The sequence below is a fragment of the Dreissena polymorpha genome, chromosome 11 (genome assembly GCF_020536995.1).
Source record: "Dreissena polymorpha isolate Duluth1 chromosome 11, UMN_Dpol_1.0, whole genome shotgun sequence".
Classification (NCBI taxonomy): domain Eukaryota; kingdom Metazoa; phylum Mollusca; class Bivalvia; order Myida; family Dreissenidae; genus Dreissena; species Dreissena polymorpha.
The window spans coordinates 51887191-51914106 of record NC_068365.1 but is presented as its reverse complement, the minus strand read 5'-3'; the positions used below and the strand labels follow the sequence as shown (position 1 = coordinate 51914106).

General features: G+C 36.0%; 1 protein-coding gene across 3 annotated transcripts in view; it reads right to left on the bottom strand.

Annotated features, from left to right (window-relative positions):
- Nucleotides 1-26916, bottom strand: part of LOC127850594 (diacylglycerol lipase-alpha-like) — a 69624-nt gene that overhangs the window by 10310 nt on the left and 32398 nt on the right. For all 3 annotated transcript variants that reach the window (XM_052383722.1, XM_052383723.1, XM_052383726.1), the window contains exons 5-13: nt 23033-23192; nt 17197-17281; nt 15920-16054; nt 15482-15583; nt 13546-13646; nt 11881-12022; nt 9503-9586; nt 319-396; nt 91-174 (exon numbers count right to left, since the gene is read on the bottom strand). In XM_052383722.1, coding sequence (XP_052239682.1) covers nt 91-174; nt 319-396; nt 9503-9586; nt 11881-12022; nt 13546-13646; nt 15482-15583; nt 15920-16054; nt 17197-17281; nt 23033-23192 — 971 coding nt within the window. The remainder of the gene's footprint in view (nt 1-90; nt 175-318; nt 397-9502; nt 9587-11880; nt 12023-13545; nt 13647-15481; nt 15584-15919; nt 16055-17196; nt 17282-23032; nt 23193-26916) is intronic.

Here is a 26916-nt window from a genome sequence, read left to right as displayed (position 1 = left end):
TGTCAAAATCATGGCACACATTTGTGGGAATGAACCTGTGTTATGAATACATATCATATAAAACAATAAATTAAACATGAATAATTATACCTGTGCTGCTTTTTCAAATGCTCTTTTCAAGATTCCATCAGTGTTTACTTTGTTTCTTATATAAACTGCTGCCTGCACCATTCCCTGAAAACAAAGTCAAATAATAATCATTTTGAAAACAAGGAGACCACATGATTTAGATCCATTTTTCAAAGAATTGAATGCTATATGTTATGGCAAGTGAACGCGTAGAAACTTATATACTAAAATCACAGAATATTGTGTAACCTTATGTGCAGCCCAGTTCTGGTGTTCCTCTTCCAAGGGCAATAACTCTGCATCTGCCTTCAGGTCGGTGAGCACATCCTGAAATATGAGCCAAGGTCTGCTGTATAAGTAGTCAACGTATACAATAATAAAGACAACATTTCATATCCCTAATTAAATGCAATACTTATATGTAATTAAGTTATGACTCCAGGACCACAGTATAACTGTAGGTCTAAAATCAGAGATATTGTATATTGGTGGAAACCTTTTCAAACAAACTATTACATGCAAATGCATAAAGTCATCAATTAAATGTAACAACTTCACTGGTATACTACTATTATTGTATTTCTATAAGCCTGTTTAATATGAATATTTTAGTTTTTACAAACAAATGTTTAACGTAAACAAGATAATTAAATACACAATTACTCGTAATAAACATTATTATTAAAACTACTAAATGTTAAATTAAGAAAACAAAACCTTTCTTTTATATCTTACTCAGTACAGTGTTCCTTAGGCAAAGTTTTATACTATATTACTGCCGTGAACTAAAATTACAAACTAACAAATAAAGTGACTTGCTCACTGTTTGGCAAAACGCCAATTTAAAAAAAACATGTCATAGTAACACAAAAATAAAATATATAAATTATATAAAAACAGAAAAATAGCACTCCATCTTAAAAAAATGTAAAAATATAAGAAAACAAGCGAATTCGTTGAACTGATATCCCCCGCTAATATGCTTCTGGACACAAAAGTGTTATATTTGACACAAAAAAAGCATTTTTTTTAAGATACAAAGGGCCATAACTCTGTTATTATCAGATCGTGTACAATGCCATTTGGCGTGCATCATCCCATTATCCATATATATACTCATACCAAGTTTCAATAAAATCTGCAAAAGCACTTCCAAGATATGGCATTGGAAGGACGGAAAGTCGGACGGACGGACGGAAAGACGGACGGACGGAAAGACGGAAGGACAACGCCAAAACAATATCCCTCCGCCTATGGCAGGGGATAATAAAAGTTCCTTTCAAGATAATTATCAATCGAAATGGGTGAAATAATTAAGCACATGTAATGCTTGTCGTTCATAATTGTAAACCATGTATTTATATAACAAAGCATTTTAAGGATGCAATAAATTATCAATATCAAATGCTCAAAGGGTAGCATGTAAGATTTTGCTTCATAAGGTTATGCATCCATTCCTGGGCAGGCAAAATATTTTATTCCACTTCAATTCATTCTTTTAGAATTAGTTAAGACCGCTGCAAAATATATTGTGTTCGTTTTTGTCAGTTTTTTTTTACCGTTTTCCACAGTACAGTCAAACCTGAATTCAGCGGTCAGTCAAGGGAAATGACCAAAGTGACCGTTGTCCACAGGTGACCGTTGAATTCGGATCACAATTTTAATATGGTTCGTCAGTTGGTAGTATTGCTACGTCGTTACCCCACCCAGTCGTTTGCATACAGTGTTAAACAAATGCGCATTGCCGTTAACTTAGCATAATAACATAATTTACTTACATTGAATAATACAGAATAATATCTTATAGATTGATTTAATTTCATATTGTTATTAAACTAAAGCAATGACTTTATCACTCTAGTATAATTGTTTACTCATGCATCTCGATCAATCAGTAAATAAAACTTGTCACGTGCCGTTGATGTCACGTACAAGTCTAAAAAGCGGATTCTCTTTCATAAACCGATAGTACGGGGATATTGTACCGTTCTAATTCAAATAAAAAGACGCAAAAATGTTTGTTAAAATTTATTCGTACGCAAACATCACACAAAAAACATTTTAATTCAACAACCTCATACAAAATACAACGCTTCAAACTCACATTTGCATTCGATTCATACTCCTCCATAATTTCTCGCTTACGCTTAAGCACACTCTGCACTTGCGTACGTCCAACACAGAGCTCACTTGCTATTACACGCGAACTCTTTCCAGATTTAAACAGTTTCAAACACTTGACTCGCTCCTCTAATGTGATGAACTTACGTTAACCACTCATTGTTATTCCGTGATTTATTATTCCGATTGCTTTTAAAAGTGTTGTGAACGCTAGAAAGCTCTTTTGAAGAATGGTCCGAAAATGTTATTTAAAAATCGATACTCAATGTTGTAAGTACAATGTACTAATTAGCGGTCATTTAATGAGCGATTATTACTTTAAACGTGTCAACAACTCTGACATATGTTCTGTTGAAGAAATCCCACAATAATCCCCGGAAAACAAACCTTCTCAACACCTTATTATTTGTTTACTCGCAGCGGGCCGCTTTTATAATATCAAAGGCAATTACCGCTATCAAACGCTTTAACCGCAAAATAGACGGACACATGATGTGCAGTGTTTTTAATTTTCGCGAATCGAGACGCCTGACGCGTGACCGTTGATTTCATTTCAAACCTGAATTTCGGAGTTGAATATAGTGGCCGTTGGCCGTTATGGACAGGTGGCCGTTAAATTCAGGTGAAATATAGAGTGTTTTTCGTCGGGGGAATTCCAGACTGACCGTTGTCTGCAGGTGACCGGTAAATTCAGGTGGCCGTTAGGTCAATTTCGACTGTATTTCAGTCATATTACAGCAGTCAGTAAACCCTTTCAGTGCCTGAACCGTATTTGATAGCCTTCGCTAACAGTTTGGATCCAGATGAGACACCACAGAACATGGCGTCTCATCAGGATCCAAACTGCTTGCTATTCTGATATTATTTTTTTGAAAAAAAATCAAGAAAAAGCTAATTTTAGAAATTCAGCAGACGACAATTTAGCAGACGACAAATTTCCCAGCATGCAAAGGGTTAACTAACTCACTCTTTCCCTGTGTTTGTTGGTCTACCTGTTTTAAGTACACATAGGTAAGTGATAACTGCTCTACTTGAGTCAGTGTTGTCAAGTGAATGGCTGTAAACAAAACATCATGACCAACACAAGTTGTAAGGCCATGTCAAGGATAAAACATGCAATCCTTAGATTTGTAATCGACTGCTCTACCAACTTATAAAACTTTTCAGAAAAAAAAAATCTGTGAAAAAGTCCTTTGCAAAAATGATTACTTGCATTGTTAATGATAAATTTATATATATTGGCATTCAAAATAGTTGAGCTTATAAATCTACATAATTCAAAACCTCGTACATATCTGACTGTATAATATATATAATATAATGTCTGGACCTGCAAACACTTTTTTCATGCAATCAAAACGAGTGATAAGACACATTTCAATAAATCTTTACTTTCTATAAAGACATACATGCAATTCAAAGTTTTGAATTTGATTGAAAGTGCAAATGTGTTCAAACTTAAGGTTAAAGTGCAAATAAGTGATTTGCGCTGGATAACAAAATCACGTGTTCCTCCCACAAAAATTCTGGCATCATAAAAAAAGTAGATTTGTTTTACAGATATGATTAAAAATATGTGTGCACAATAAAATGTGCATTATTGTACATTATCAAAGCAAATTCACCAACCTCAAACATCATCATAAGTGCCTCATGCATCAGATATAGCTTTATATATATATGTTGCTGAATACTCATTAAGAATTCCCATGTAAAACCAAATATTTTTATTGAAAAAAATAGTGTAATATTCATTTTTTGCTTTTGCAGTAAATTATATCTAAAAATAATTAACAAATATACTTAAACTAAGAAGCAATTATCCAGTTGACATAAAATATAGGTCCCTTAGTTAAAATGTGTGTCCAAAATTTGTGGAAAAGCAAAGTATTAATATTTGGTGCACAGTATTGAATAGCTATTCCTCTGTTTGAAAAACAAGAGGGCCAAGATGGCCCTCATTCGCTCACCTGAGAGGAGTCGGTTCATTCAATCTTTACCAAATGTCAAACTTGAACTAGATATTGTTCTGACAAACATCCTGGTCAAGTTTCATCATTATTTCATCTGCGAGTCATGATCAATGTACCTATGAAGTTTTATGATCCTAGGCATAAGCATTCTTGAGTTATTATCCGGAAACCATTTTTCTAAGTTGAGTCACCGTGACCTTGACAGCAATTGTGTGATAACGTTTTTTGGCACTGTGACCTTGACCTTTGACCTAGTGACCTGATAATCAAAAGGGGTCATCTGCGAGTCATGATCAATATACCTATGAAATTTCATTAACCTAGGCATAAGCGTTCTTGAGTTATCATCCAGAAACTATTTTACTATTTCAGGTCAACATGACTTTGACCTTTGACCTAGTGACCTGAAAATCAATAGGGGTCATCTGCGAGTCATGACCATTGTACCTATGAAGTTTCATGATCCTAGGCATAAGCGTTCTTGAATTATCATCCAGAAACCATTTTACTATTTCAGGTCACCGTGACCTTGACCTTTGACCTAGTGACCTGAAAATCAATAGGGGTCATCTTCGAGTCATGATCAATGTAATTATGAAGTTTCATGATCCTAGGCGTTCTTGAGTTGTCATCTGGAAACCATTTTACTATTTCAGGTCACCGTGACCTTGACCTTTGACCTAGTGACCTGAAAATCAATAGGGGTCATCTGCAAGTCATGATCAATGTACCTATGAAGTTTCATGATCCTAGGCCTAAGCATTCTTGAGTAATCATCCGGAAACCATTATACTATTTCGGGTCATCATGACATTGACCTTTGACCTAGTGACCTGAAAATCAATAAGGGTTATCTGCGAGTCATGATAAATGTATCTATGAAGTTTCATGATCCTAGGCATAAGCGTTCTTGAGTTATCATCCGGAAACCATTTTACTGCTTTGGGTCACTGTGACCTAGACCTTTGACCTAGAGACCTGAAAATCAATAGGGGTCATCTGCGAGTCATGATCAATGTATCTATGAAGTTTCATGGTCCTAGGCATAAGCGTTCTTGAGTTATCATCCGGAAACCATTTTACTATTTCGGGTCATCGTAACCTTGACCTTTGACCTAGTGACCTGAAAATCAATAGGGGTCATCTGCGAGTCATGATCAATGTACCTATGAAGTTTCATGATCCTAGGCCAAAGCATTCTTGAGTAATCATCCGGAAACCATTATACTATTTCGGGTCATCGTGACCTTGACCTTTGACCTAATGACCTGAAAATCAATAAGGGTTATCTGCGAGTCATGATTAATGTATCTATGAAGTTTCATGATCCTAGGCATAAGCGTTCTTGAGTTATCATCCGGAAACCATTTTACTGCTTTGGGTCACCGTGACCTAGACCTTTGACCTAGAGACCTGAAAATCAATAGGGGTCATGATCAATGTATCTATGAAGTTTCATGGTCCTAGGCATAAGCGTTCTTGAGTTATCATCCGGAAACCATTTTTCTATTTCGGGTCATTGTGACCTTGACCTTTGACCTAGTGACCTGAAAATCAATAGGGGTCATCTGCGAGTCATGATCAATGTACCTATGAAGTTTCGTGATCTTTGGCATAAGCGCTCTTGAGTTATAATCCGGAAACCATCTGGTGGACGGACCGAAAGGGGGGGGGCATAATGAGAAAACTGCCCCCCTCCCAGCAGCCATGTTATTCAACTGACCGGAACCATTTTTGAACTCAACTCTCGTATCAAGGAAACAAATGTTTTGAGCAAATTTCATGAAAAATGGGCAAAAAATGTGACTTTTACTGTGTTCACATGTTTTCACTATATACATATAGAGAGAAATGCCCCGCCAACTGGCGGCCATGTTTTTTTCAACAATCTCGACCATTTTCGAACTCGTCCGAGATATCAATAAAACCAATGTTTTGACCAACTTTCATGATGATTGGGCAAAAATCGTGACTTCTAGAGTGTTTACAAGGTTTCTCTTTAGCCAAATAGGGAAAACTGCCACTATTTACATGTACATATAGAGAAAAATGCCCCGCCAACTGGCGGCCATGTTTTTTCACCGATCTCTACCATTTTCGAACTCGTCCGAGACATCAATTGAACAAATGTTTTGACCAACTTTCATGATGATTGGGCAAAAATTGTGACTTCTAGAGTGTATACAAGGTTTCTCTATAGCCAAATAAGGAAAACTGCCCTGCCCACTGGCGGCCATGTTTTTCAACGGATCGGAATCACTTTTGAACTCAACCAAGATATCATTAAGACAAACATTTTGACAAAGTTACATGAAGATTGGGCATGAAATGTGACTTCTACAGTGTTTACAAGGTTTTTCCTCTTTTTGACCTAGTGACCTAGTTTTTGACCCGGCACAACCCAGTTTCTAAGTCGGCCGAGATTTCATTGGGACAAAGCTTCTGACCAAGTTTCATGAAGATGGAACAAGAAATGTGGCCTATTGAGTGTTTACGAGCAAATGTTTACGGACGGACAGACATATGACGGACAAAGACTGGTCACAAAAGCTCACCTGAGCAATCAGGTGAGCTAAAAACTACACTCTAATATATTTTGCATTTTACAGTGTTACAAATGTTAATTTGGAACCACAAAAAGCAAATATAAATCAACATTCAAGTTAGATTTGGTGATAATTTCCTCAGGACACAATGTTTAGTTCACCATAACCATCCACAACTTCAAGTTCACCATAACCCATAGTTTGTTTGAGATGCAAACATGCATATTATACCGCACAATTAGTACATGCTTAGAAAATGGTAATTTCATCAACTTGTTGCAGTACATTTTAAAAAATTACTTGGTTATCGCATCCTTCAAAATGTCATCTGGCCCTGTGTTCACACAAAAACAACATACATGTATACGAGGTCTGTTCGGCATGATACCCTTAAGTTAGCTTAAATGAAAGAAATCTTCCTTACATTCACCTGTTCAAATTATAGTTTGTATAACAACAGGCTTTGAAAAGTAAACTTGTCAAAAGTAAAAAAAAAAGAACTAAATCTTAAACTTATTAATACAAAAAAATTATTTTAAAATTGTGTTACAATAAACTTTGTTTCAAAAACTGGGCTTGGCCTAGCAAAAGGATTGTAAACTTGCAAATCTGTACAAAACAAAATAAAAAATAATGCTGAAAGATTTAAGACAACATTGGACAAAGTTGATTTCATATTTCCAAACCCTTGCTGCTTGTGGGCAAGTTGTTATCACCATAAAGTGACTTCAAATGAAAACACACACCACCAGGGGACAAAAATATTTCTAAACTGCACTCGTCCTGCAGGACGAGTGCATTAAAATTTTCACTCGTCCTGCAAACACATGCACTTGTCCTTAAAATATGTGTGAAATGAAGATTGCAAAGGGCTGATATGACTAATAAAGATTCTTGTATCACTGCTAAATTGCTGCTTACTCAGTTGTTCATGCCAGCTGATCACAAAATAAATGTTAAGCAGTGAAATAAATTACTTTATTTATGAGGAACACACAATAAATAATTGAAGACAATTTTGTTTTCGCCGTTTTTCTAATACTCGCGTGCTTTCCGTTTTGGACGTTTGAACATCGCTACCGCCAACTTTAAAGAACGCTCGTATGTCAGACATTTTTCTGACGAAATTCAGACTGGTTTGAAACCGTAGATTCTACTTCGCGTTTAAATAATTCTTTAAAAATCAATACTTACAGTGAATGTATAGGTTGGTTCCCTGTCACCATGGACGCGCAAATTTTACACCAAAAAGCCAATATTTACTGGGGACACAGTCTCGCATAACAACGTGCACCTGCTGTATGAAATTTACAATTACAATTTCCGGTTCATTCGCGATCTACTTTCGGAATAGATATGATTTAAGAAAATGATTTTATTTAATGAAAACAAGTCTTACTCGTCACAAAATACATATTTTAACATCAGTTTTTTTCACTCGTCCTGTAGGACGAGAGCTTTATTGAAATTCACTCGTCCTTTCGAGATTTTACTCGTCAGTACGAGCGGACGAGTGGTATTTTTGTCCCCTGACCACAAAATGCAAACATTTACAGCCAAAAATAAAAACAAACTATCATTCAACACTGATGAAAGAATATTATTAAAATTTGTTTCTTCCATTTTTCAATAAACGATGTTAATAAAATACTAAAAATCCAATGAAAAAGAGAATGTTGATGAAAATGTGCCAAAGGGCATAGAAGATCAGGAGCAGACAATAATGCATAACGGAAAGACTGATTGAATGACATTGGTACAAAGGACATTCCAACAATACCCAATTGCTTTGCGGCAGGGAATAAATTATTATTTATCATTTTTTAGTGAAATACCACCATACACAAGTAATTTATTGATAACAGCATTTAAATTTTAACTTAGTCCTCAAAAAAGTGTGTGCTTTTTTTAACCCTTTCCCACTCAGTAGCAAAGTGACAATGGCTATGTGCAACAACATAAAACCAGAACAGCCTGCGAGTAACTTGCAGTCTGCACGTATCTTAGTGGTTAAAGGTTTATTAATTAACCAATAATATAGTTTGACTCATCTTGAGGCATTCATAAAAAAACAGCTCTATGATTTCGTATTCAAGATTTCTTAGATGTATTATTGCTGTTTGATAAATACATACATATTAAAGATGGATATAGCATTATGTCAATATCAATAATTAGGGTAAGCACAGTTGATACACCATTTAAACATTTATCTAATCCTCTAGGGCACCCAAACTTATGGTCAGGACAAGTTTATCCATTCTTTTGACAAGGTAATTGAATTGCTTTATAAAATATTCAGACATATTTTAAACATCAGGAAAAACATACGGTTTTTTTGTTTTGGTTATACATCTGTTATAGTGTCTTTTATTGACTCAATATCTACTTGTTCTGCTTTTTTCCAATAGAATGAAATGGGTATTCCAACAAAGTTAAACTTAAAAACTTTGGAGCGGTTTGTACAAAAATAAAAATGGTTTTCAACTAAAAAAGAAATATGGGAGATAAATAAAAAGATACTGGCACACTTTCTGTGTTCAAGAAAGGTTGTTTTCACCGAGATTAGTAGGAAGGAACCAAAGCCTAAAGTTAAAAAAGGACAATTAATGCTGATAAATGGAAACACAATTATGAGGCAAAAATATCTTTCAAGAATTTTATAAACACAAAAATAAAACAAAAATTAGAAAAAAAAGGCACAAAAGAAGCCTAAATAGTCAGAGATGTATGTAAATACCAAAATGCTTTCAGATGCATTTATCAAAAATAAATGTGCATATCTACACTTACCTGCAAAGAGAGTGTTCCTCGTACACAAATCACCACATTCTTGTATTTCTGGTCAATGGCAACATAAAATGGTGTTTCTCCAATCTGAGAAGGAAAGTAGGACAACTTTACATTATTACTTATCACCTAAGTTCTTTAAACTAGTTGGAGCTCCCAATTTTGTTCAATGACATTTCCAAGGCGGTAAGGGGGGGCGACTACATACTTTTTCTTTATTTTTTTATAATTAGAATTGTGTTAGAACTTCTATGTATTATCTTGTATTGTATAGGCATATGGTAAGAAGATTACCTCCCCTGATAATGGGCATGCATTTTCCTTTCTCCTTGATTCAATTTTTGTATACAGTCTATAAACATTTTTATGGCTTTTAACCTTATTTTTCTGCTCAGATTAAATGTGTAAATGGCTATATACTACAAGCATTAAACTAAAGCAGTCTGTATGTTATTCCCAAATCAAGATTGGAAATGAAACCTAATTAAAAATTTGAATTTAGTCAAGAAACCTCTGAAAGTTAGTTTGATTTTTTAGGGACTACAAAATTGTCAAGTGAGTATCTGAGTGGCTAAGTGTGAAGTATACTTTAGAAATTGCATCATACAACTAATCTAGAGGCTATGAACTACTGAAACAGACACAAATGAGTCATGTTCTGAGAAAACTGGGCATAATGCATGTGCGTAAAGTGTCGTCCCAGATTACCCTGTGCAGTCTACACAGACTAATCAGGGAAGACACTTTCAGCTTTTACGGTATTTTTAGTTTCAAGGAAGTCCCTCCTTACCGAAAGTCAAGTTAAGGAGGAAAGTGTCGTCCCTGATTAGCCTGTGCGGACTGCACAGTCTAATCTGGGATGACACTTTACGCACATGCATTAAGCCCAGTTTTCTCAGAACACGACTCAAACAAGAGCACCGCCTTGCGGGTGCAGACCGCTCATCTATTTTCTTTTTAAAGGTGAAGGGACTCTCAATTTCAATCACAAAGGAGGGAGGGGTGGAGTGAAGAGGGGTGTATAGTGTGCGGGTGTGGTCATTTATTACATTATCTTCCAAAAATGCGGAAAATAAAATGTAAAAAAAAAAAAAAAAAGGGGGTGGGGGTGGTGGGGGGGTGGAGGGGATTCTTGGGTGCGATGGTTGGACGGTATTTCAAAAATAAAATAATAAAAATAAATATTTGTGTTTTTTAACCGTTTCCCAAAACAAAAATTGGGGGGGATGGGGTGGGGGGGGGGTATAGTGTGAGGGTGTGGTGGTCATTTGTGAGATGATCTTAAAAAAAAAAAAAAATGGGGGAGAGGATTCCGGGGGAGGGGGGGGGGATGGTTTGGGTGGAGTCTATTGTGGTATGTCAGGTAAGAGTTGTTTTGTCAAAGTATCAATCAAATCTAATCATAAATAAAGAAGTTATGGCAGTTTTAGCAAAATTTAATAATTTGACCTTGAGAGTCAAGGTCATTCAAAGGTCAAGGTAAAATTCAACTTGCCAGGTACAGTAAACTCATGATAGCATGAAAGTATTTGAAGTTTGAAAGCAATAGCCTTGATACTTTAGTAAGTAGTAGTAAGTAGAAGTAAAGTGGATCGAAACACACAAAATTTAACCATATATTCAAAGTTACTAAGTCAAAAAAGGGCCATAATTCTGTAAAAATGACAACCAGAGTTATGCAACTTGTCCTTTTACTGTCCCCTTATGATAGTTTGCGAGTGTTCCAAGTATGAAAGCAATATCTATGATACTTTAGGGGTACAGTGGACCAAAACACAAAACTTAACCAAATTTTTCTAAGTATAAAGGGCCCATAAATCTGTCCAAATGCCAGTCAGAGTTACATCACTTTGCCTGCACAGTCCCCTTATGATAGTTAATAAGTGTTGCAAGTATGAAAGCAATAGCTTTGATACTGTAGGAATAAAGTGGACCTAAACACAAAACTTAACCAAATTTTCCATTTTCTAAGTATAAAAAGGGCACATAATTCTGTCAAAATGCCAGTCAGAGTTACATAACTTTGCCTGCACAGTCCCCTTATGATAGTTAGTGAGTGTTGCAAGTATGAAAGCAATAGCTTTGATACTTAAGGAATAAAATGGACCTAAACACAAAACTTGTAAGTATAAAAAAGGCACATAATTCTGTCAAAATGCACGCCAGAGTTATCTAACTTTGCCTGCCAAGTCCCCTAGTGATAGTAAGTAAGTGTACCAAGATTGAATGCATTAGCATTGATACTTTCTGAGAAAAGTGGACCTAAACGCAAAACTTTACCGGACGCCGACGCCGACGCAGACGCCGACGCCAAAGTGATGACAATAGCTCATAAATTTTTTTCAAAAAAATAGCTGAGCTAATAATAAGACTGCTCCTACATCCACATGGTTGGTGACGTATACAAGGTCATTGTCAGTCAGCTGGGTCATGTGTTTCAGGGCCGCCACATTACACTGGCAGCAGTTGTCCTGAACTAGGGCATCCTCGCCAGACTGCTCGGCCCTCATGCATGTACAGCATCTGACATGGAGAGAAATATGACAAGTGTTGCTGAAAGAATGATTAACCCTTTGCATGCTGGGAAATTTGTCGTCTGATAAAATGTTGTCTGCTGAATTTCTAAAATTAGCATTTTCTTCGATTTTTTTCAAAGAATGCTATCAGAATAGCAAACAGTTTGGATCCTGATGAGATGCCACGTTCTGTGGCGTCTCATCTGGATCCAAACTGTTTGCAAAGGCCTTCAAAATTCAGTTCCAGCACTGAAAGAGTTAATGCGACTAATTAAGAATCAGTACCTTCAGAAATTCTCCGATTCATATTGAATCAAGCATTTTGTGGAATACATATATTTCTTATAAATACATATTACCATATTCATATTGATAATAAAAATGTCTTTTTGTAGTTTTTATGGCAAAAGAATCATGCAATCACCACAACTTAAAGGTCTTTCCATAGCAATAAAGCTATATCAAACAATATTTGTACATAAGTCAACGAAGAGAAGAACAAGAGCTGTCTCCATAGGATGACATAAGCCACCGATAAACGCTTTGATAGAAGTTATGAGCATTTTTTGAAACTTAAACACATTTTTTGAAACCTAAACGCTGACCCTAAGTTCAAGGTCAAAGGGGTCAAAATTTGAGGGCATATGGAAAGGCCTTGTCCATATACATATGCATACCAAATATGAATGTTGCATCATTCTGAAGCGACATAGATGTTATGAACATTTTTCGAAGCCTAAACGCAAAGTGTGACGGACAGACGGAGGAACGGACAGACAGACGGACAGTGCGATCACTATATGCCCTCCTTCAGGGGCATAAAAAGAGAATTAAACTGAATGAATAACTCAGAATATTCTGAATGGTTTCTGAACGGGTGTATGTATACAGAAAGTTTAGGTTGAAGCTTTTGTGTGTTTGTTTGTTGAAATTTATTGTTGTTTTCCAACAATATTTCAGTCATATCAGGAAGTACAGCTAACCTTCTTGTTCTTTTCTGATAAAAGTAAATGCACATACAAATGTTAGTAACTAACAACTCCCCAAATTGGAACAAAAGCAGTGGAAGAACAGTCCTAGTCATTATTTCATGACCGAACGCCACACAAGTTATTAATAAGTAGGTTTAGGATATAAACACACAATCTAGATTGTTGTCCAGTACTCAAAAAACTTAAAAAAAGCTAGATTAGTTTTGAGCCTTAATTTAGTTTTTAACCTGAAATACAAAGATTTGAGCCTTGTTCTGAGAAAACTGGGCATAATGCATGTGCGTAAAGTGTTGTCCCAGATTAGCCTGTGCAGTACGCACAGGCTAATCATGGACGACACTTTCCGCCTTAAAGCTATTTTTAGTTTCAAGGAAGTCCCTCCTTACAGATAATCAAATTTAGGCGTTAAGTGTCTTCCCTGATTAGCCTGTGTGGACTGCACAGGCTAATCTGGGACAACACTTTACGCACAAGCAATATGCCCAGTTTTGTCAGAACGAGACTCATTTGCATTTTCTCTCAATGTTTCTCCAACTACCTGAGGTCTGGAAACACCCTACACAGTCCTGTGGCAGTGTTCATCTTCATGTACAGTGGCCAGCCATAGGCACCCATTGCAAACCTCATGTAGTGAGTAATCTGCAAACAAGCACACAGGCGTTGTGATGCTGCTTTGTTATATTCATAAGTAATAAACCGAGAGGAATCGTTGTAAATAAAAACAACACATATGATGGGTTTTCATTGAAACTCAGTAATAATAACAAGAAGTAGTTGACAGACAATATTCACATTTTTTTCACAGAATCCACATAGCAAAACTCAAACTGTTGTAGTATTTTATATAGCAAACAATGCAATTTTGAAAAAATCTTGCCTTTTCTATACTACAATCAAACACAGTTAAGTTTGAAGGGGATTATTTTACAGTCACTTTGTCAGTTTGTCAGTCTGCTGGTCAGTCAGTCTCATAACGTGTGATTTGTCTGTGCAGCCAACTATTTCCAGGTTTCTGAATTAATTAAATTGAACGTTTAAATGTGTCATCACCATGAAGTTAAGAAGGGCAAAAGACTTTTGTCATATGCAAAATGATCCACACATGCCTGAGTTTTTTGCCCATAAACATAGAAACAGCAGTGTGTGGGTATCAGTCACATTAATTTTTTTGCAAAATAAATATAACCATATACATGTATATTTAGTCATCTTTTGTATTTGACAAAATAACTATCATCACTAAAATCGTTATGATCATCTTACCCTGTTTTCATTTATTGTCTAAATTAAATAATCCCACACATTAGTATTTTAATTCTGGAATAGTTTGAAAAAATTAATATCATTAGTCAGTCTCGTCCATATTAATAAACAAGAGGGCCATGAATCTCTCACCTGACTAACCTTGCTACATCATTTTAAATTCTATCAGACCCATATACAATCCCAAGCCAGATTTCATTAATTAATACATTCTGACAAAATTTCATTAAGACATGATGAAAACTGTGACCTCTTTCATCTACACAAGGTTTTACTAGAATTGGCCCGGTGACCTTATTTTTGACACCCAGATGACCCATATATGATCCAAAATCAGATATTATTAAGATAAAAATTCTGACCAAATTTCATGAACATCTGATGAAAATGTGACCTCTATTGTCTACACAAGGTTTTTCTATTAATTGATCTAGTGACCTAGTTTTTGACCCCAGATGACCAAATACAATCCCAACCCAGATTTGATCAAGATCAACATTCTGACCAAATTTCATAATGATTGGATGAAAACTGTGACCTCTATTGTCTACACAAACAAATTGTTGACGGACGCACACATGCACGCACACACAATGGACGCCGGACATCACACGGTCACATAACCTCACTTTGTCACTTCGTGACAGGTGAGCTAAAAAAAACTGATAAAAACAAAATTGCTTTCTGTTGACAATTCCGACAGGTTAGGCCGTGATCCCATAATTTATCTTTTTTTTCACTGATGGCAAAACATACAACTGTTGTTTTTTCTGGAGATATCAGATACAATAGTTTACTACTTAACAATTAACATTTGCAATATTATTCTGCTTTAATTGGATGCTTCCCATTGTTTTTTATGAAAATATAAGTGATTCAAAATCAGTGAAAAAAAACAGTTAAATAACAAAAAATTATCATTGTTTTACCATGAAAAACAGCAATTTATATTGACATCATGACGTTACTATTTCAGCACAATGTTCGAGTTTAACATTTGTGTAATGAAAATAAACAGTGGAACAGCTTTAAAATAAAAATTCTATGTGTATGGTTTTGATAAATTAGCACTATGGATTGCTATCTACTATTGACAGTAGAACGTAAATATATCCTTCGTGGCAACAAAAAACAGGTAATATTTATTTGATAACTTGTGATTAAAAATGGATAATATACAGCAACCAATAAATAGTCCATAAGTCATGTACCTGTTGAAACTGGTGCAGGTTACTAGGGTCATCTAGCTGAAGAAATTTTGTATTAGGTGTGATCTGTATGCCTGACATGTACCTTTCAATAGGGTTTGAGTCCTGAAATACATAATTATATACAGAAAGAAATGCCTTGAAAAAAAATATGCATCACAAAAATTCCTGACACAGTTAATTTGCACATACAAACAAATAGACATTGCAACTGCTATGATCGTATACGATGCATTCTTTGGGCCCTAAAAATACTGTATAGTTTTGATCACATTGGAACAGCAAAATATATTGTAAAATTATGTTCAAATAACCGAAATAATTAAAAGTGTTCAATGCATCCATATAAATTTCAATAAATATATTTCAAAACAGGTGAAGACTAGCCAATACCTGACACGAAATCAAATGTTATTTTAATTAATATAACTACAAAGCTACCTGTTTAATTGTGAGGAACATTTGCTGTTTTTGGAAGCGTCTGAGTAGAGCCAGCCCTGCTATGACGTCAGATGGAACAACATCCAGGTCTCTGAAGAACTCGGTGAACAAGTGTGCTATTTCTGACATGGAAGTCTGAAACATTTGGTGAATAAATTCTTGCAAAAAAACATAAGGCTTCTTTTAAAAATGTTTTATTTCTAACCAAAGAGAAATAACTCCCTGAACAATCTTAAGTGAATTGACAATGTGTGCATGGGGACCTTGTATATAAAATTCATCACATTCCAATCTGACAGCGCCCTCACACTACTTTGGGGGAAGGGGTCCGCAGCCCTTAGGAGGGGGAATTTTCGCGGCGTTTTTCTTTTTGGGGGATTTTTTTACTTACTCTCTCATTATTACATTTGTACATGTTTACACTATATTCATTGCATTTTTCATAATTTAGTATGTTTGCAAAGATTAAATTGAAATAGAATTGAGATATAATAATCATGAGAAACATCTTTCTATTTTTTTTAAGGGGGAATTTTTCTCCCCAAAAGGGGAAAAAAGTATACTTTTCAGGTGGGGGACTGCCGCCAAATTTCGGCGGCAGATTTAATAGATTGAGGGCCCTGAATCATTAGTATTTGAGATGTTTTCAGGAAACATATTATTATTGAATGGGAAATAACTGCCAAAAACTCACCACAGGGAAACAACAAGACAGTGTGCCTACATCAATCTTGCAGGCAAACTGCATATAAAGATTAATCAAATTCAGATCATAAGTTACATTGATATGACACAGAAATGTAAAATTTATAAGAAAATACCAATATTTCATTGAAACATTCTTGGAGCAGACCAACTAACATCAGTCAGTCATAGTGCCATTTTATAAACTTGGCATCGGTAGGGACTGATATAAAAAAAGAAACATTATTTGAAGGGCAATAACTCCCTGAATAAATCAATGGAGAAGACCAATCTATCAACATCAACATGTACACCTTTATGGGAAAAAGAAAGTAGGAAAGAAACTTTCTTTTTGGAAAATTCTTGTCGGACCCACATAAACTCAATGTAATCAAAATTAGGATTCTGACTCAAAAAGTGGCAACTATAGTGCTCGTCAACTTTGAACAAGAATGGCAATATAATGATTTTGAACAAATGTATCACGCTCAATTAACATAAAAATATTGCTATTGTTTTAAATCATAATGAGAATAACTTAAAATGCATTGCTCGACTTGACAAAGTTATTCAAAATTCTATTAAAATCTCACCCTATTTTTGTTATTGGTTTTCACACAACAGCAGTAGGTTCCCAGGCGCCGATCCCAGCTTTCTTCATACGCCCGCATGGCTTTTCTAAAATATATTGCAATGATGAGTGTAAAGACAAAAATTCAATCACTTAGCAAGTCTTACAGGATTGCTAATCAGGAGGTTAATTCAAGCTACATTTAATATTTTTAGCACATCAAATAATAATGAAAAATATTGAAAAAGCTGTCATTCAATGTTCAAGTAGGGTACTAATTTTGTTAAAATACTGAAATCTTGGCAATTAAGTTGTAATGTATAAATTAAAATGAAGTTTGAAATAATTAAAAGACCTTAAATCTTTCTAAGAAATGTCAGAATTTAAAAACCATGTTAATATAAGAACAGCGCATGAATAGTTGATTTATGTCAGGGATCATCCTAGAGGGCGACGTAGGCGCCCTACGATGCTTGATATCGCTTTCTGATTACATCAAAGCGAAAACAAAATCGCCAACATTTTCCAATATTTTCTCCTTTGATAATCTGCCGCGCGTGTGCGCAATGCCGTCACTAATAGTGCAATTGTCTACTGTGTGCAATTATCGGTTATCTGTTCAACTGATATCTACGCATCACAGACCGCTGATGCAAATTGCCTTGGTTTATTCCAGTTGAGGCATTGTGTACACGCCGGTCTTACCAACAAAAGTGTATTGACGTATGGAATGCCTTGTTATTGTAATGCGTTTATCATATCGCCATGAGTCATTGCCCGGTCTTTTATTTATTGATTTCTGATTGGTAAGTGGCTGGCACTGACATGAGCAGTAACTGATGAAACCTCTTCGCTACTGTCCTAAAACCGTACAATCTATGAATGTTGCTAATGTCCGCCATCTTGCAATTTTAAATTATCTATTAGCAAAGTAAAGCACTGCAATATTATATTTTAAAGCAATATGTCAACCAAATAATATATTGATTGCATATTTGCTAGGTTACAGGTTACTGGTTTTCATTTTCTGCAGTCAAACGATATGCATATTTTACTTCATGTGCAAAAGATGTATATCGACAGTCTTTTTTGGAAACGTATGGTTCGTCGATCATAATTATATTTGACGTTCTTTATAACATTTTTATACAAGAGTTCCGCGGTCGGAGATGACCGCATTGAAGCCGGATTTTTGATTTAAATGACAGGAAAGTACCAGTGGTCATCTAAGTGTGCTTGCAAACCTTCATGTCAAGTTTGAAGACTCTATGTCCAAGCATACCAAAGTTATAACAATTTTAACATTTTAACATTTAAGGTCACAGTGACCTTGACCTTCAAATGAATGACATTGAAATGACCAGTGGTCATCTTCTAGTACTGGCCAATCTTTATTTCAAGTTTGAAGACTCTAGGTACAAGCATACCAAAGTTATAACATGAAATAAGAACTTTAACATTTTTACATTCAAGGTCACAGTGACCTTGACCTTCAAATGAATGACCTTGAAATGTCCAGTGGTTACTTACTAGTTCTGGCCAACCTTCATGTCAAGTTTCAAGACTCTAGGTCCAAGCATACCAAAGTTATAACAACTTTAACATTTTTACATTCAAGGTCACAGTGACCTTGACCTTCAAATGAATGACCTTGAAATGTCCAGTGGTTACTTACTAGTTCTGGCCAACCTTCATGTCAAGTTTCAAGACTCTAGGTCCAAGCATACCAAAGTTATAACAACTTTAACATTTTTATATTGAAGGTCACAGTGACCTTCACCTTCAAATGAATGACCTTGAAATGACCAGTGGTCATCTGTTAATCCTGGCCAACCTTCATGTCAAGTTTGAAGACTCTAGGTCCAAGCATACCAAAGTTATACCATGAAATAAGAACTTTAACATTTTTACATTCAAGGTCACAGTGACCTTGACCTTCAAATGAATGACCTTGAAATGACCAGTGGTTACTAACTAGTTATGGCCAACCTTCATGTCAAGTTTCAAGACTCTAGGTCCAAGCATACCAAAGTTATAAGAACTTTAACATTTTTATATTGAAGGTCACAGTGACCTTGACCTTCAAATGAATGACCTTGAAATGACCAGTGGTCATCTGTTAATCCTGGCCAACCTTCATGTCAAGTTTGAAGACTCTAGGTCCAAGCATACCAAAGTTATACCATGAAATAAGAACTTTAACATTTTCGAGCACGCCGCCACCCCGCCCGCCCGCCCGCCCCCCCCGCCCGCCCGACAACATCAATCTATAAGCCGAGATTTTTTCGAAAAAAATCCGGCTAAAAATGACAAATAAACATGCAGTGTTACTGATGGTCTGGTTGACAATTTATCGCAATGTACTAACCAGAAACTGCACCTAGAAAGACTTAAAAAAAGAACAATAAGCTAGGGTTTTGCCTTATATTCCCTTTATCCTACATCCTCAGGCTCTTGGCTTAAGTAATAATTACATTTGAATAAAATTTGTATTTTGGCCAAATAAAACACATGTTCTACAGTTCTAAAGGGAGCAATATCTATATAACATCATAACAGTTTAAAATAAAATGTTTAGTTAGTGTTTCAGCATATTTTATAGATATTTTCATAGATATATGTATGATTATTAATTGTGAAACATTAATATTAAAGTACCTTTACGCGTTTGATCAATGGTCGGCTCACTTCTCCCTAATAAAATTGGAAGAAGTCACTTCTCCCTAATAAAATTGGAAGGAGAAGTCACTTCTCCCTAAAATTTTGGGCTAGGATGATCCCTGTTATGTAACCATGCAATGACATCTAGAAATCTTTCATTTACATGTACCATAGGGCCAATGTCATACAATGAAAAAATTCTGTAATCAAAATTTCCCAATTGGCTAATGATAGTTCGTCCTTTGGTGTCGAAGATGACCATGAGTTCAACTGTTTGTGTTTCTGTGGTTGGTGTTGTGGTTGCGAAGGTGACCGATTAATCCAATCCTCACTGCATGGAACGCCCTTCCACATATCGGGCAGGATGGTCCAGTTGGGGGTGCATCAGACGCTTCCCTCTCCTTTCGCTTTGCTCTCTTATGCTCGGCAAGGCAGACACGATGCTGCTCGTGTTTTTATGCTCCGACCTTTAAACTCGATCTCCAGGCACTACGATTCTGGGCGAGCTTCTCCCATGAGTCAGGTTCAATGCCAACAGCTTGGTGGATACTTTCAGCAAGTCTTTGAACCGCTTCTTTTGACCACCTCTAGAGCGTGAGCCATTAACTAGTTCACCATAGAACAACTGTTTTGGGATGCGTGTGTCGTCCATCCTACAAACGTGACCAGCCCAGCGAAGTTGGCTTGACCGCAGCATGGCGTCGATACCGTACATGTTTGCACGGCTCAGGACCTCAGTATCCGGGATCTTGTCTTGCCATCTGATGCCTAGTATTTTTCGAAGGCATACTGTGTGAAAGTGGTTCAGCTTCTTGGTATGTCTCTGGTACACCATCCAGGTCTCGCTGGCATACAGTAGTGCTGTAAGTACAACTGCTCTGTACACATTGAGCTTTGTCGCTGATGTGATACCTCGGCGGTTCCATACAGTTTTGTTTAGGCGACCAAAGGCAGAGCTTGCTTTAGCTATGTGGGAGTTGACTACGTCATCAATATGGACGTTTCTGGATAGGGTGCTACCAAGATATGTAAACTTCTCCACAGGATTGAGACGCTGAGACTTGATTGAGATGTTTGGCTCGATGTAAGGGCTATTTGGTGCTGGTTGGAACATGACCTCAGTCTTTTTAGTGCTGATTGTCAGACCAAAACTGTCACAGGCATCTAAGAATCTGTTCAGGCTCTGTTGCATGTCAGCCTCTGTTGAAGCATTAAGGGCACAATCATCTGCAAAGAAAGAGAAGGTCTCTTAGCCTTTTGAAGTGGACCTTGGTCTTGGCTTTCAAACGCTGCAGGTTGAAGACTCCGCCGTCTGTGCGGTACCTGATGTCAATGCCTGGGTCACTTTCAGAAAAGGCATCTGCAAGCATGGCAGTGAACATCATGCTGAAGAGTGTCGGGGCTAAAACGCATCCTTGCTTGACGCCATTTGTAACCTTAAAGGGTGAAGATTGATTACCATAATCAAGAACATGGGCCTGCATACCATCATGGAATTGGCATACCATCATGATGAATCTTGATGGACAGCCGAATTTCTCCATGATTTTCCATAAACCAGTCCTGTTCACAGTATCAAATGCTTTGGTGAGATCTTCAAATGTTGTGTAGAGGCTGACAATCTGTTCTTGGAATTTCTCTTGCAGTTGTTTAGCAGCAAAAATCATGTCCATTGTACCACGACCGGAGCGAAATCCGCACTGACTTTCAGGAAGGAGGCCGTTTTCAAGGTGGATTAGGAGTCTGTTCAATAGTATGCGTGCAAGGATCTTTCCTGCGATGGATAATAGAGAAATCCCTCAATGGTTGTCGCACGACTGTATGTTGCCTTTACGCTTGTAGAGGTGAACTATTGACGCATCCTTAAGGTATTGTGGTAGCGTTTCCTTTTCCCACATTGACTGAAAAAGTTCTGTCAGTTTCTGGAACGTCAGTTGGCCTGCGGCTTTGTAGATCTCAGCTGGAATTGCGTCTGCGCCAGGCGCTTTGCCAGTTGACATTTGCTTAATAGCCTTTTCTGTCTCTGCAGCGGTAGGAGTATTGTTGAGTGTATTGTCAATTTGGGCCTGAGGTAGGCGATTTATTGCTTCTTCACTGATTGTAGATGGCATGTTTAAAACCGACTCAAAGTGCTCAGCCCACCTATCAAGAATGCGAGACTTGTCTGTGATAAGTTTGGTTCCATCTTCAGAGAGCAGCGGTGATGTACCAGCAGGCTGGGGACCATACAGTGTTCTGACAGCTTGGTAGAAACGTTTGGAGTTGTGAGAGTCAGCATAGTCCTGGATTTCATCGGCTTTTTGTTTGAGCCATTTGTCTTTCATGTGCCTTAGCTCAATCTGAACCTTATGCTTTTCCTGGTGTAGAGCAGCTGCGTTGGCTTGGGTTTTATTTGAGAGGTTCAGCTTTAAGAGCATATTCTTTTTTTCAAGCAGTTTGTCGATAGCCTCGTTGTTTTCATCAAACCAATCCTGGTGAGAGTGCGTTTTAGGACCAAGTAAGGTACTGCATGTCGAGTGTACAGTGTTCTTGAAGTCCGCCCAGTCCTGTTCAATGTTGCCAGAATTTAAAGGCATTGACTTAAGTTTATCATCCAACTCACTTGCTACCTGCTTTTTGACGTCAGCATTGTTCAGCTTCTCAATATCCAGACGTTTTGAAGGTTTCTTCCCCAGTGGGCGCCTAGGAGGTTGAATATGAAAGTTGAGTCTACTTATTATGAGGCGGTGGTCCGTCCAGCAATCTGCTCCACACATTGACTTTGTCACTCGCACGTCGTTCCTGTCGGAAGACCTGACAATGACATAGTCGATAAGATGACAGTGTTTGAGCGCGGGTGCATCCAAGAGGTTTTGTTTCGGTTTGGCAGCTGGAAGAGTGTATTTGTTACACTAAGGTTATGCTGGGCACACAATCTGATCAAGAGTAGCCCATTGCTGTTGCAAGATCCAACACCGTGTTTGCCAATGACTCCTCCCCACGTGTCTACATCTGACCCGAAACGGGCATTGAAGTCGCCAAGAACCACTAGTTGGCTAATAGCATATCATTCAAAGTACATATTGAATACATAGCCTAATTTATAACACAGTATAATTTTGCAATGACTCAATGGCTATTTCTATTTCACAGCAGGGTATATCCTACCTGTGTCTGACTCAATGGCTATTTCTATTTCACAGCAGGGTATATCCTACCTGTGTCTCCAGTTCTTCCTGCTGTGCTGTGAGTGGCGCTTCTCCTTGATGCTGGCCTCATACCGGGTGAACTGGACCCACTTCTTACCTGCAGAGTCGTATGTGCACCACAGCATCAGCACCAGCACGAATAGCAAGCACACCTGGAACACGCTGACCCCTGGGGGAAGGGTAACATCAATTGATATAAACACTGAACAAGTCGAAATATAGTGTTAGAATCAATTAGATGCTATAATCTCGTAGACCCCTTTCGACAACAAAATCAATAAAAAAAAAAGATTTACTTGGCGTAGAACAAACCCAAAACAACAGGCTAGGCTGGATCTATTTTTAACCACTTCAGATTTCTTGCAGCACCTTAAATCAATGGACATAATGTGCCGAGTCTCCAACCATTCCATAATTACTTTAAATTTAACTTTTTTAAAGCAATTTTTCTCGTAAACCTGGTCTTTGGAAACATAATAACTCTCTGCTGTCAGACATTGTGTATGTACAGGAAATCAACAAAAAAATTGATGAAATTAAAATTCAATATGCTTTACCTATTTACAATTATCAAAATATAAAGGAAATTCCTGACAGTGAATTACAGTTTACAATAAGTGATCAACTTTTTTTAGAAACTCTGCTCATGGAATTAAGGGGCAAATCCATTTCATTAGGTCTTATGTAAAAAGCAATCAAAACATACAGAAAGTAAACTTTTAACACGAATTAAAGAGTTAGAAGAATACTTTTCAGATGAGACTAAAGAGGAATTAGAAAATTTAAAATCTGAAATAGATAATATTAAGAGCGCAAAATTAAAAGGGAGCATGATAAGATCCAAATTTCAGTGGAAAGCCATCTTAATATTTCTGCAGTCTAGAAAAAAATAATGCAATATCCAAAACAATTTATAAATTGAAAAATGAAAATGGTAGTGAAATTACAGATCAAATATGTATCCTAAGTACTATAGCATCTCATTATCAGTCTCTTTATAAGCAAAAAAAGGAATGCAGTGGGGAAGACTTTAATAACTATGTTAAAGTATTAAATTGTCCAAAATTTAACCAGAATGAGTCCACTTCAATAGAAGGTTTTATAACTAGAGAAGAAGCTTCAACTGTGTTAAAAAATATGTCAAATAATAAAAGCCCGGGCAGTTCTGGCTTCAATGCAGATTTTTATAAAATGTTTTCAAAAAGAATTGGTACTTTTGTTGTCAGATCCTTAAATGAAGCTTTTAATTGTGGAAATTTATCTATTACACAAACTCGGGGATCATAACCTGCATTCCAAAGGGTGATTAATCTAAACTTTTTATACAAAACTGGCGCCCTGAATTACTCTTTTAATACTGTTTATAAAATTGCCTCTGCATGGGGTTACAGCTATTACAGACTGAAATTATTCGTGGACAAGTTAATTCACAACGACCAGACTGGTTTCATTAAAGGGAGATACATTGGGGAAAATACCAGGTTAATTTACGATATTATGCATTATACTGAGGAAAATGAGATCCCTGGATTGCTTCTCCTAATTGACTTTGAAAAGGCGTTCGATTCATTGTCATGGTCCTTTGTGCAAAATACACTCTCCTTTTTTAATTTTGGTCCAGACATAAAACGTTGGTTTCAGATTTTATATAAAGACTCTAAATCAGCTGTTTCTCAATGTGGTTACTTAATATCCGATTTTTTTCCTATAGAAAGAGGCTGCAGACAGGGAGATCCCCTTTCATGTTATATTTTCATCCTATGCGCTGAAATGTTGTCGCTTGCATTGAGAGATAACAAGAATATAAAAGGTGTAACCATTAATGGAACTGAACACAAATTGTCCCAGTTTGCAGACGATACTACAATTTTATTAGACGGTACTGAACAATCCTTAAATGAAACTCTCACTGTTATTCAGGATTTTGCATTTATATCAGGTCTTAATGTAATCTTTGATAAAACAAACGTTGTATGGATTGGCAAGCACAAATATAGTTGTCATTCCATAAAAACTAAATGGAAACTAAATTGGTTAACACAGCTTTAAAATGCTGGGAATACATTTCCATGTTGACCTTTCAAAAATGATAAAATTGAACTAAGATGAAAAAATTGTCAAAATGGAAAATATTCTGAAAAACTGGAAAAGAAGATTTTTAACACCAATTGGAAAGATTGTAATTGTGAAAACACTTATTGTGTCCTTATTCAATCAATTGTTCATATCATTGCCTAACCCACCCGATACCATTCTTAACTCTATAAAATCTTCTATTCTGAGTTTTATTTGGGATGGGCATAGTAAAATAAAATTCTCAACAATAGTACATGTAAAAGATAATAGTGAAGGAGGTTTAAAAATGATATTTCTGGATGCATTTATTCAAGCATTGAAACTAGCATGGGTACAAAAAATTCAATCCTTTAGGGGAAATTGGGTAGAAATCACAAAACTTTATTTTGATACATATAAACTCAAATTGCAGTTATCATTAATGCTTTAAATATAGCTAACAGAATTTCTAACCCTTTTTGGGTAGATGTTTTAAACAGCTTCTCACTTTATTGTGGTAAATTAGAAGTAAACACAGACGAAATGTTGTATTATCCACTTTTTTACAATCCAAATATATTGAAAGGAAATAAGTTTTTTCTTTAAGTCATGGTTCCTTGCTGGAATTCATTGTATAGGTGATATTCAAAAATGGAACCTTTATCTCTTGTGATGACCTTAATAAAATGTACAATTTGAACATAAATTTCATTCATTATACAGGGGTAACAAGAGCGATGGATACTTTTTTGAAAAAATGTTGTATATCTTTGCCTACCCGACAAATTATCAAACCCTTCCTACCACCATTATTTCAACTTGTACTGAAACAAGAATCTGGTGCAAAACGACTATACACCATTCTAAATAAAAATAATGAACAACCAACTGTTAAACAAAAATGGTGTACAAAACTAATACCATTATTAATGAAATAGAATGGAACTGCTTATTTGAACTACCCTTTTTAATAACCAATGATGTAAAGGTTCAATGGTTCCAAATTGGAACTTCTAATATAGGCTAATTCACAGGATACTTGGAACAAATAGTCTAATCTGAGTAAAATGAAAATTACTGATGATCCATTATGTTCTTTTTGCAAACAAAGTGAGGAAAATTTAGAACATTTATTCTGGGGATGTCACATATCAAAGGCAATTATTGATGAAATATTACCAGAACAATCCTTTCCTTTTATTAACATGACAATCCCACTTCTTGGATATTCAATCAGGTCTGCTACAGCCATAAATAATGTTATTTTGTTTGTAAAGCTATACCTGTACAAGTGTAAAATGAATAAATATATTCCAAGCATAAATAGCAGCAAAGAAATGCATTAGGTATGAATATGATAACTTGAGAAAAATATCAATTTCAAAAAAAAAATTAGAATCCTTTGACAGTGAATGGGAATTATTTAATGATATTGTCTCACGAACTTGGAATTAAAATATGATGATTGTTGTAGATTTTAATCTCATGAACTTGGAATTAAAATTTGATGATTGTTGTAGTGTTAAGTACAAGTCAGGTTATGTACAAAATTGTATCTTAAATATATAAATTGCATTTATAATCACACATTTTGTATTGTGTTCATTGAATTACATATATTGTTTAAACGAAGGAGTAATGTTTAAAATAAAAATTAGAAAAGTAATTAAAGATGATAATTCTCATGCAATGGTTCATTTAAAAAGGTGCAAAACTTGAGATTTTATTACATAAATTGTGAAAGCAAAATAATAAACTAACGGGTATACTCCCCATATGGCCCTCTATACACATATATAGTATCATCAACCTAGGTCAAGTACTATTTTAGTTATCAT